The sequence below is a fragment of the Bidens hawaiensis genome, unplaced genomic scaffold (genome assembly GCF_021521415.1).
Source record: "Bidens hawaiensis isolate Kalapana, Puna unplaced genomic scaffold, B.hawaiensis_p1.1 tig00009543_1, whole genome shotgun sequence".
NCBI lineage: Eukaryota > Viridiplantae > Streptophyta > Magnoliopsida > Asterales > Asteraceae > Bidens > Bidens hawaiensis.
The window spans coordinates 217,332-228,790 of NW_027491711.1; the positions used below are offsets into that span (position 1 = coordinate 217,332).

At 35.4% G+C, this 11,459-nt stretch overlaps 1 protein-coding gene and 1 pseudogene across 1 annotated transcript; both read left to right on the forward strand.

Annotated features, from left to right (window-relative positions):
• Positions 1-940: 940 nt before the first annotated feature.
• LOC143532824 (pectinesterase inhibitor 7 pseudogene) lies at positions 941-1,727 on the forward strand (annotated as a pseudogene).
• An 8,822-nt stretch (positions 1,728-10,549) lies between these two features.
• LOC143532825 (pectinesterase inhibitor 4-like) lies at positions 10,550-11,248 on the forward strand. The gene has a single exon (XM_077027762.1). It carries the CDS (start codon positions 10,636-10,638, stop codon positions 11,218-11,220), a length of 585 nt encoding a protein of 194 aa, XP_076883877.1. The 5' UTR covers positions 10,550-10,635; the 3' UTR covers positions 11,221-11,248.
• Positions 11,249-11,459: the final 211 nt, after the last annotated feature.

Below are 11,459 nucleotides of genomic sequence, written 5' to 3' on the forward strand. Positions count from 1 at the left end.
ATTCAGTGTCACCTGAAAGAATGAGCAAAGGCGGGAGGGGGAAAACTCCCGCCAAAATGGGCCAGTCCGTATGATGGAGGATCTTTTGCGTGATACCTGACGAGGTAAAGACAAAAGATCTGACCAAGAATGCGACAGCTCACTGACAGCAGCGTGGCAGACAGCACGCCACAGCACTGTGACCAATAGCCGCCGCCTGCCCACCAACTCCTGCCAGACCACGTGCCTAGCCTGCAGTTGGTAGAAGACGAAGAGTGCACGGCACGCCTGCTCTGTGTCAGCCGCTACCTATCCACCACTCACAGGTAGGGCACGTGCATAGGTTACAGTTGGTAGCGTGTTGGGCCGGCTAAACCTCTTGGAAACCCACCTTCGGCTATAAAAGACAGCAAATGGTATTATCATTTCATCATTTACTATCTCGTATAACTTACTTGATAACTGCTCTAATAGTATTCATATACTTTTATATTCAAAGAGCAATATAGACTGATTCTCACGCCGGAGGGTGGTCACAAGGAGGAACCCCCCCCTTCTCAGTGACGAGCTTACGGTGTCTGTTTTGCAGGTTCCCTGAAGTACAACTTACTCTGCTGGACCTAACCTTCGTGGGAAACATTACTTAGCCCCCAGATTACCTATAATCTGCCCGGGGTCACTTAGTGTTTCTTCAATAGGCTTATTGATACACAAAGTCTTTATTAAAATTACACGGAATATGAGTAAAATAGTCTTTTAGAAGTTATTTATGCCTTCCAATTTGTTTGTTTTACCAACTTTTATTCAGTGAATTAAAAAAACAAAATATAAAAATATAAAATATAAACATAGAGATGGATGAACCACAGAATGAGAGGAAAGGAATCACATGATAACCTATTTTATCATCTCTGTTGTCTTTACCAATGATTATTGCCAACTAATTCACGTGTCGGACAGTAGCACACTTTTTAACTTTATACATATAGTTACACAAACCACACCACTCCCACATTGCAACCCGGCCAAAATGCAATCTTTCACTTGTTCCATGCTATCTCTTCTAGCCATCATCCCCTTTTTTCTTTCACATAACTTCACTTTCATCTATGCAACTTCAAGGTTGCATTCACAAACCAATACCAAACCCGACACCACGTACACAGACTTCATTAAGGCCTCGTGTCAAGCCACAATGTACGCTGACTTGTGTTATCAAACACTTTCACCTTACGCGGCCACCATCCATGTAAACCCTATGGAGCTAGCCAATGCGGCCTTGACCGTTAGCTTAAAAAGTGCGAAATCAACCTCGAAAGTTGTGCGCGAGCTCTCCAAGGGGCCGAACTTGAGTATGAGAGACGGGCAGGCAGTGGCGGATTGTTTGGAGAGTATGAGTGATTCTGTGGACGAGATTAAGAAATCAATGGTTGAGATGAAAGGTCTGGACGGTCCGGAATTTAATGAGAAAATGGGGAATGTGAGGACTTGGGTCAGTGCGGCTTTAACCGATGAAGACACGTGTATGGACGGATTTGAAGAGAATGTTGGGACGATGAAGGACACCATTAGAGGGTATATAGTGAATGTTGCTGAGTTAACAAGCATTGCATTAGCTCTCATTACCAATATTTCTTCCACTTAATTGATATTTAATTGCTTTATTGTATGTATGCATTATATTATATGAGTGTGGATTACAAAATATTGTTATTTAGGCTAGCTACTAGTGTGCCCGTGGTATGTTCACATGTGTTATAGAATGGAAGATATATGTAATTGGTTGAAGATTAATTATATATTTTACTTTATCAGTTTGATTATGAACTTGGATATAACAGTGAAAATGACGAAAAATATTTAAAAATACAAAATAAAAAAAACAAAAAGTTGTATATTGATGCAATGCGCAGATGTGTGCATTAATTTTCAATTTATTGTAGACACCAACCAGATTTTGACGAAAGGACCGTGTCCTAAGCAGTGGCGGATCCAGGAATTTTTTTTAGGTGGTTCCCTCTTAATTTATAAGGTGGTTCCTACGCGTCTTCTATATATCCGTACACTATTATTTCGAAACTCGGGTGGTTCCGGGGAACCACCCGTTTGTATGCTGGATCCGCCCCTGGTCCTAAGGAAGGACTAGTCCATCATGTGCAGGTTCTTTTATCCGATCTTGTTAGATTTCCTCTATATGTTTATTTTTTTCCTAAAAGTATCATCAATGCGGGAGGTCTTGAACATTTACATGTTAGTCTGCCCGAAGCGCAAGGCTTGGTGTTAAAGTCAATAAAAAAAGCATACACCCAGGTTAAAGTGTCTTATTGGTTGGGGTAAGGTTTGACAAAAGTTTGTTGGAAAAGTTGTGAAAAAGAATTGAGTTTGTTGGGTAAGAATTAAAATGTATTTTTTGCATTTTGGCATAGTTAAAATATATGTAACTGCGGTTAATATATTTTGTTGACTTCTATGCTGTGAGAGATCTACAACAAACCAAGCTAAATTTAAAATGAAGCTATGTTGAATGAAATATCGATACTCGAAGTAGGGTGTTTGGAAGATAAGTTGTCAAATACTTTAACAAAACAAAGTGGAAGAAGTGGAAATTTATCTTATATTGATGGAGAAACAAAACCTTAAAAGGTTTTAATAGAGGGGCATTCCTCACTTGTTTCTTCGAGAAGTGTGACTTTTTGGAACAGCTGCAGGATGTAGAATGTAGGGATGAACAAAAATCGGTATAGTACCGATTGGTACCGGTACCGGTACCGGTACCGGTACCGGTACCGTCGGTATCGAATCAGTACCAAGGTTTTGAGTTTTCAGCACCGGTACGGTACCAGTATTTCCTGAATTTTAACTTAAATACCGGTACCGTCCCGGTACTGTACCGGTACCGGTCGGTACCGTCCCGACCGTCCCGGTACCGGTACGGTACCAAGCTCATCCCTTGCAGGATGACTCGTCTTTGCATTTGATTTTGAGATGACTATCATTGCAGACTGAGCCTTAAAGGAGTCACCCTCAAGTGAATCCTTGTTTCCCGCATGTGAGCCACTTTAAAGGCCGCTCTAGAAAATTTTTAACTCGTCATATGAACCTCTGGCCAATACCAGATATAATCCTCTACCAACGAAAAGAACCTCTGTTTGACACTAGGGTAGTAGAGGATGATCATCTGACTAGTGCCAATGTGACGCATCACCTGTGAGGTCCTAGAGGATCATTCGATCAGGTCGCTTTAAAGGAGTCACACGCAAGTGAAACCTTAACTCACACACTTGACCGCTTCAAATGCCGCCTTAATGTTTTTTAAACTTGTTGTATGACTAGAGGAAAGAACCTCTATGTGACATTTGAGGATAATCCTCTACAAGGGAAAGATCCTTTGTTCAACACTAGAGGATGATCATATTACTAGAGGAAAGATCCATGGTTGTGTGACACATCATCTGCGAGTAGGGGTGTTCAAAAAAATCTGAATCCAAATCCTTATCCGAAATATTCGAATTATCCAAAAATTCGGATATTCAAATCTTGGATATCCGAAAGTCTGAATATTCGAATTTGAACAGCCCTACCTACGAGATCCTGGAGGATCATTCAATCAGGGAAAAGATCATCAGGTTGATATTAGAGGATCATCTGGCTAGAGGAAAGATCCTCGGTCAACTTGAACTACGTTGCTGTAGTGGATCCCCTTATCGAGTTGTAGTAGCTTTGAGACCCCATTTTCATCTTGAATTGGACAAAATATGAATACGTGAAAGATTTTTCATTCCTTAGCCAAATCGAACTGCTGGTCTCATCCACTTAATGAATGACACCATTCTTTTTCGACGAGTGAATCCATTATCATTTAAAAAAAACATTGGAACCCATGATTATGAAAAGTTTAGTTAAAATTTTTTTTGTAAATAATTATTTTTATATAAAATCTTTAAAGAAGCTATATAAATAACAAAACCTAATTGAATTCGTCAATAAACTATATTTAAGAGAAGTCCAAAATACTATAAATTACTAAACCCAATTGAAGTGACACAATAACAAATTAACGTTATAAAACAATTAAAAGAAATTGATAAGTTGCTTAGTGGCCTCACCTCCGACTATCAATTGGTTATTGTGTCACTTCAATTGGGTTTAGTAATTTATAGTATTTTGGACACAATACTATAATTTATTGTGTCCAAAATACTATAAATTACTAAACCCAATTGAAGTGACACAATAACCAATTAACGTTATAAAACAATTAAAAGAAATTGATAAGTTGCTTAGTGGCCTCACCTCCGACTATCAATGACTACGCTCCTATGTCCGATCATCTCTGTTCGAGTTCGAGTTGTTTGTTCGTCAAATCTAGGCCGTATGAGTCAAGCTTCCAATCAGGTTATCAAGCAATCAATAATCATTCATCATTGATTTCGATTTTCAAATTCAATCATCCATCCAATATAACTAAAAAAAACGTTAGTTTTTGTTTGATTGTTTATGCAATTGTGTTTTGGAACTATGTGTTGATAGTATTGAATTTGTGTATTTAGGGGTTATTAGCGATTTTTTTAAATAGAAAGACGACCAATTTCGCACTTTTTTATGTAATCAACCCGACCCGATCTGAAAACTTTGATGTCAAATCGTAATAAATCCAAGCACTGAAAAATACTGAAAACTCATACGAAGAGATTTATGGCTCTATCACTGAATAATATGAGAAATTGAAAGTTAAATAATATCATTTCAGTACGTGGCACTGATGTAAAGTTAAAAAATGTTTTTTTAAAGTTATATTCTAAATTGGAAAAAGTAATAAGTCAAATTTAGTCTAGTAATTGTAAAGTTTTGAATGGTTATGACATCTCATGTGACGAAAGGTTCTAAGTGCAAGTCACGTATGTATGATCATAATAAGTCAAATTTAAGATAAGTAAGATGTCAAGCCCAATATTTCTCATGTGACAGTTTAAAAACAAGTTCGAGGTAGTTTAATCTTTTTCTTAATGTTGATAATATTCGTTTTTTATCATCATTAACAAGTTTAATATTTTAAACATATCTGATTACACCATTTTTATGAGATAAAAACAAATTAAGTAAAACAGATAAAATATAGACTCAATTACAAATTTTGTCCTTTAAAAAAAGCCAAATTACGGTTCGTGTTCTTTTTTTAGTTTCTTTGCAGGCGGTGTACTTTAAACATTTTTTTCCTGCACGTTATGTCCTTTACGCTAACTGGGTTAGAAAAACTCAGTTAAGTATGACATGTGCCAGACATGTGATAGGCATAATTGTAATTCTAATGCATCTTTAAATTAAATAAAAAAGAAAAAAAGATATATATAATATAATTAACTTAAAACAAAAACAAAAAAAAAAAAACATTTTTAGTTTCTTTCTGTCTGCACCTTCACCCACACCCCTCACTTTCTTCTTTTTAGTTCTAAACCACCACCACCACACCATTACCATCGCACCACTGACGCAGCACCACACCACCACAAAAAAAACCCCTTTAATTACTAACCCGAGGATGGTTGGAGGAGCTCTGTGGCGAGGATGGTGGTGTTGGCGGAGTGTGGTGGCGACGGCTACGGGCTACGGTAGTGGTGGTGTATTTGGGTGGATTTAATGTGGTGGGTGGCTGGAGGGGGTTATGATGCGGCGACTAGGGTTACGAATTTGGGTGGGCGATGGTTACGGCCAGTTACGCTAGGGTTACGGCTAGGGTTTTGATGGAAGTCTTAAACGGTAGGGTTACGGAGGTGGTGGTTCAGGTGGCCGGAATTTCGGAGGTGGTGGTTCAGGTGGCCGAAATTTCGGAGGTGATGGTTCAGATGGCCAAAAAGGAGGTGGTGGTTCAGGTGGCCGGAATTTCGGAGGTGATGGTTCAGGTGGCCGGAAACGGAGGTGGTGGTTCAGGTGCCGGAAACCGGAGGTATGGGAGTGGTGATAAACTTTTTGCAAGTGTAGACGAAAAGACAAATATGCCCTCACATGCGCTTCACGTGATGGTATTTAACTGAGTTTTTCTAACCCAGTTAGCGTAAAGGACATAACGTGCAGGAAAAAAATGTTTAAAGTACACCGCCTGCAAAGAAACTAAAAAAAGGACACGAACCTTAATTTGGCTTTTTTTAAAGGACAAAATTTGTAATTGGGTCTAAAATATATTCAGTCAAAATTTTGGCCGGTGTCCTTAATATGGTTTTAGCTTGTTCATTTAGGAGAATTCTCTTAGCCATATTGCACTTTTGATTGAAATGTGTTCGCATATCTAGCGAGTAGGGCTACTTAACGATCAAGAGGAGCCAGTCTCAACGTACTCGAGCATGAGTTGAAACATAAAAAGAGTCACCTTGGCTTGGCTCGCTTTGTAACTTGTATCTGAGCCTAGCTCGTAAAATGATCAAATCAACTCGTTTATTTCTTTCAAGTAGTAAAATAATTTTGTTTATGTACAAGTAGAATTGATCATAAGTAGATTAAATGCGGGCCAAAACAGTGAGCCAATGGTTTTAGATCATGTAAAATTTTTCTAAGAAAGATTTAGGTTGGACTGCAATCTAGGTTCTAATTTGTAAGCATAACTACTTGCGCTTAGTTTAAATCAATCAAACAACGAGCTTACCTTGGATCGAGCTCAAATCATTTATAAACAAGCCAATTTCGAGCAAGATTTATAAAAATTTATTTCATATCACGGGCATTTTTAATAGCACTTAGTAAATAGTAATCATATATTCATATGTATATAAAACCAAGTTTGGTTCTAAGTTCTAACAAGCCAAGGGGCTTAAAAAGTGACAAAGACACACTTAAGTTTTAACTCATAATCATCAGGCCCAAAGTAGCCCAATAACAAACAAGGCCTAATGTAACTAATGTAAGTCCGGCCCATGTTAACAAATTTGATCAATGATCATAAATCATAATTTGGGAAGTATGAAAGGAATGATGAAATTCAGAAAATGAAATATAGCATGAGATGCGGCATATGTGAAGCAGCAATTGACGTGAGTTCACGTGTGGATGAGATGTGGTTTGACTTTGGAACCTAGATCACGTCCATCCACGTTACTCGCTTCATAGGGTTCCCATGCACATGCACCCTATCATTCCCATGTTCTCTCTAGAATCACAACTCATGTATACAATCCTTAACTACATTAGATTGCATCTTTATTTCTGACGCCAAAATCAATCTCCTTGTTCTAATAATAAATAATTATTGTATAATACTTTATTTTTAAAAAAATTAAAATACAAAGGAAGACAAAAATGAGAAGGGTGAGAAGGATTTGTGGCCACATAAAAAATCACTCAAACAAATTCTAAAAAATTAATAAAAAAATCATAACTCAAAATATAAATAAAAATTAAAAAAATTAGAAAAACAAAAATGTTTCCCTCATCATTCTCGTTCCAAAAAAAAACCCGAAAAGACATGATGTAGAGACAAAGACACAATGACGAAAATAAACAAAAGACACAATTTTAACTAAAAAAGACACAATAAATCGAAAAATATAACAAAATGACGAACAAAATTTAACACAATGTTGACTAATATAGTAAAGGAAAAAAGATACAATCAATAACGAAAATAAACACAAAACACAATGATAAACAAAAAGACACAATGGTCTTTTTCACTCAACATTGTGTTTTTTTAAGAACGAGAAACAAGGTGGAAACATTTTTTGTGTTTTTACTTTTTTTATTTTTTTATTAAATTTTGAGTTAAGATTTTTTATTTATTTTTTTTTATTTTTTTTTGAATGGTTTTTTTATGTGGTTATAAATCATTCTCATTTTTGTCTTTGTAGAATAACTTGACCCTTATTTTAAAGGTTATAAAAGATAAAGACAGTATAAATTCAATTTTTGAAAGTAAAAAAAATATGAATTTTTTCTTTTTGTACTAAAGTTATGTGGCAATTGTTTCCAGGGAAGACAACAGGAATGTAGAAGAGGAGGCGATCGAATGATGAAGGGTAGGGTATGTGTTTGGTTTAGAAGTTTATTAAAATGTTAACTTTTTCGTCTATGAGGTTTGGTCATAATGGGTGAAAAGACATAAATGCCTCTTACTTAACCAATGATAAAGTTTGGATGAAAAAGTGTGAGATGAGAGGGGAGCTCAAAATTTTTCGTCTAAAAAACGGGTAAATTTAAATTACGTATAAAAATTTTCGAATAAAAACAAGTGAATTAACACTATTAAGCAAAGAAGGGAGCGGGCGGGCCACCAAGAAGCTATGCCCTTGAACATAACATTAGAAAACAGACATGGCTAGCTATTTGGATAAACTTTTTCTTACTCTCGCTCTTTTTTAATAGATTTTCATAGAGTGATAATTAATTGTCGCATACAAAACAAATTCTCACTTATACGTACCCATAAAAATATGATATTTTGTACTAAAGTTATGTCTATCCAAGAAGGTCGATTTTAAAGACATGTATGAGGGATTTGGGGTTGATGGCTAGCTAGGTTGTCCACACATTTATCATAACATGTGGGTAGTCCCTCACTATTCATTGATACGTGACGAGTCTGCTAACTCTAAAAATTATTAATAAAACTATGATGACTTTCAAAACGTTGGATGCAGTGGCGAAGTTTGGATTAAGACACCGGGGGCGGACTCAAAATGTATAAAAAATTCATAAACGATGGGGGTTCGGACTCAAATTTTCGCCCGAAAACGCCTAAATTTACACTACACATAAAAAATTTCGGACGAAAACGGATAAATTTACACTACTACGTGAAAAAACTAGGGGGGGCGGGGCCTCCCCCAGCCTTAAGTAAGCTTCGTCATTGGTTGGATGATCATCCTTAACTTTTTTTCATGCGCGCTTTCACTAATAACATAATAATAAGGTATCAGAGACTAATAATGATGATTAATAAGTAATAGGTAAGGATTCTAAGAGAACCATTGACAAATTGAGAACTTTGATAACTATTTTGGACCACTAAAAAAACCCTCTAAAAAAATATTAAAAAAATTATAAAACAAACAAAACCGAAAATTTAAAAAAAGTGAAAAAACCAAAATTCTTATATTTCATTCCGGTTTCATTAAAAAAACCGATTTTTTTTCTTTTTAATTCGTATTATACCTATACACATATGTATACTTTCATTTAATCTCTAGTTACGTAATATACACATATGTACATTATCATTTACCTTAAATTATACATATGTGTATAGGAAAAAACATGTGTGTACATATTATACATATATGTATAATAAAAAAACCAATTTTTTTTTTCTTTTTAATTCGTATTATACCTATACACATATGTATAATTTCATTTAATCTCTAGTTATGTAATGTACACATATATACATTATCATTTACCTTAAATTATACATATGTGTATAGGATAAAAACATGTGTGTACATATATGTATATGTATAATTTAGCTAAACCAAGAATTTTTTTTTTACGTTTTTTTTAGAAACCGGGATAATAAATAAGAACTTTGGTTTTTTAACTTTTCTTATTTTTGTGTTTTTTTTATGATTTTTTTTTATTTTTTAGTTTTTTTATGGTTCAAAATGATTCTCATAATTCTCAAAAAGTGATTCAATAAATAATAACATATAATGGCTTAAGATAATTTAACAAATTTTCTTCTCATTCTCAGTGGTTAATTTGGTCAACAATTAATGCAAATATATTTTATGATATAAAACAGTGAATTTGTCTGTTATCTGTTATAATTTAATTAAGAACAAATAAATCAATGTCAATCTAGATTCAAGATTCTTTTATATACTGCTTTATACATAAGGTAGCACTTTATACATCACATATTTTAAAACTTTTCTTGATTAAATATTTTATATTTATAGTGAGGCAAAATTTTAGCTGTGGATTTATGACCAACACATCGGTTTCAAAAAGGTCTTTAACAGTTCTGTTGCAAAAACGATTGCAAAAGAAGGCGGTTGCTAATTCAGAAATGCTTTTGGATAATGATAAATGATGTCGACCTTTGATACTCCTTGGTAAATTTGTTGGTACTCTGTCGCAAATGAAATTACACACATATTTCGGTAGGTCACTATCGACGAATTTCAGTGGTAACCGCAATTATCAAGGGATTACTGATGGATTTAGCTTTTGATACTATTCTGTTGTTCGTAGCGTACACTACTACAAAGTCGTCTAGTTTAAATCCAACATGCGTAATCTGTATCTAAAGACGACAGTACCCTAAAGATATAGACAGTCTTCTTAAACAAAAATACATATTACCACCGTTTTGTTTGTATCTTGCGGGCATTTTGACTATGTAGAAATGGTCGTCAAGTCTTATCATCTGACAACCGTCTTATTATACCCGTTGATGATGCTAACCCTTATATGTTCAGACAATCAACCAAGTTTTTATTGATCGGCCATCTGCATAAGTGTAGGATCATATCGTAAACGGTGTGGGTATTAATGGTCCCACTTTCTTATTTATCTTAAAAGGTACACAATTTAACTAATGGTTTCATAAAATAAACTAACAAAACCCCCCTTATATGAGTATATCTCATTGAACAATTGCCTCCTATAAATTCAAAAGCACCTTCTTGGTTCCTTCCCACATACCAAAATCAAACACTTGTCATCCCCATCATGGAACCCAAACTCTTGATAATATTATTTCTCACAACATTTCTATCATCCCATGTTTCATCTTCCACTCCCAATGCCCAACAAAACAAATACTCCACATTCGTCAAAACCTCATGCAGCTCCGCCACTTACCCCGCCGCCTGCGTAAAAGCCCTCCTCCCATACGCTGCCACCGTCAAATCAAACCCCATTAGACTCGTCACAGTCGCCCTCTCCACCACCATCAAATCCGCCAACGCCACACTCTCCACCATCACAAGATTATCCAAAACTAAACAAATAACCAAATGGGAGGCTGCAGTGCTTAAAGATTGCGTTGGGGATATTAAAGACTCAATGGATGAAATTAAAAGCTCCATCAAAGAAATTTCGGGTATTCCTAAGTCTGCCGATAAGCATTTTGCCATCTCCAACGCTCAGACGTGGACCAGTGCGGCCATCACCGACGAGAATTCGTGCCTTGACGGGTTTTCGGATAGGAAAACTATGAATCCGGTCATTAAGCAGAAGATAAGGAACAGCATTGTGAATCTTGCAAGGGTTAGCAGTAATGCTTTGTATCTTATTAATCATCTCCCTGTTTAAAATATTTATTTCAGTAACTTTTTATTTCTTTTTTGCATCAATGAGATTTCTAGTTTGGTTGCTTTAATTTCATGATAAGTTGATGTTTTGTAAATTATCTGCTTTTATATTATCCAGTTAATTACCGAGTTTATTATAACATGTTATAGTTATTGTTGTTACTTTTATTTATCATTTTTCTTAAAGGTGTGTTTGCTATTTTATTATACCATCTTTGCTCTATAACGTTAAGATATATG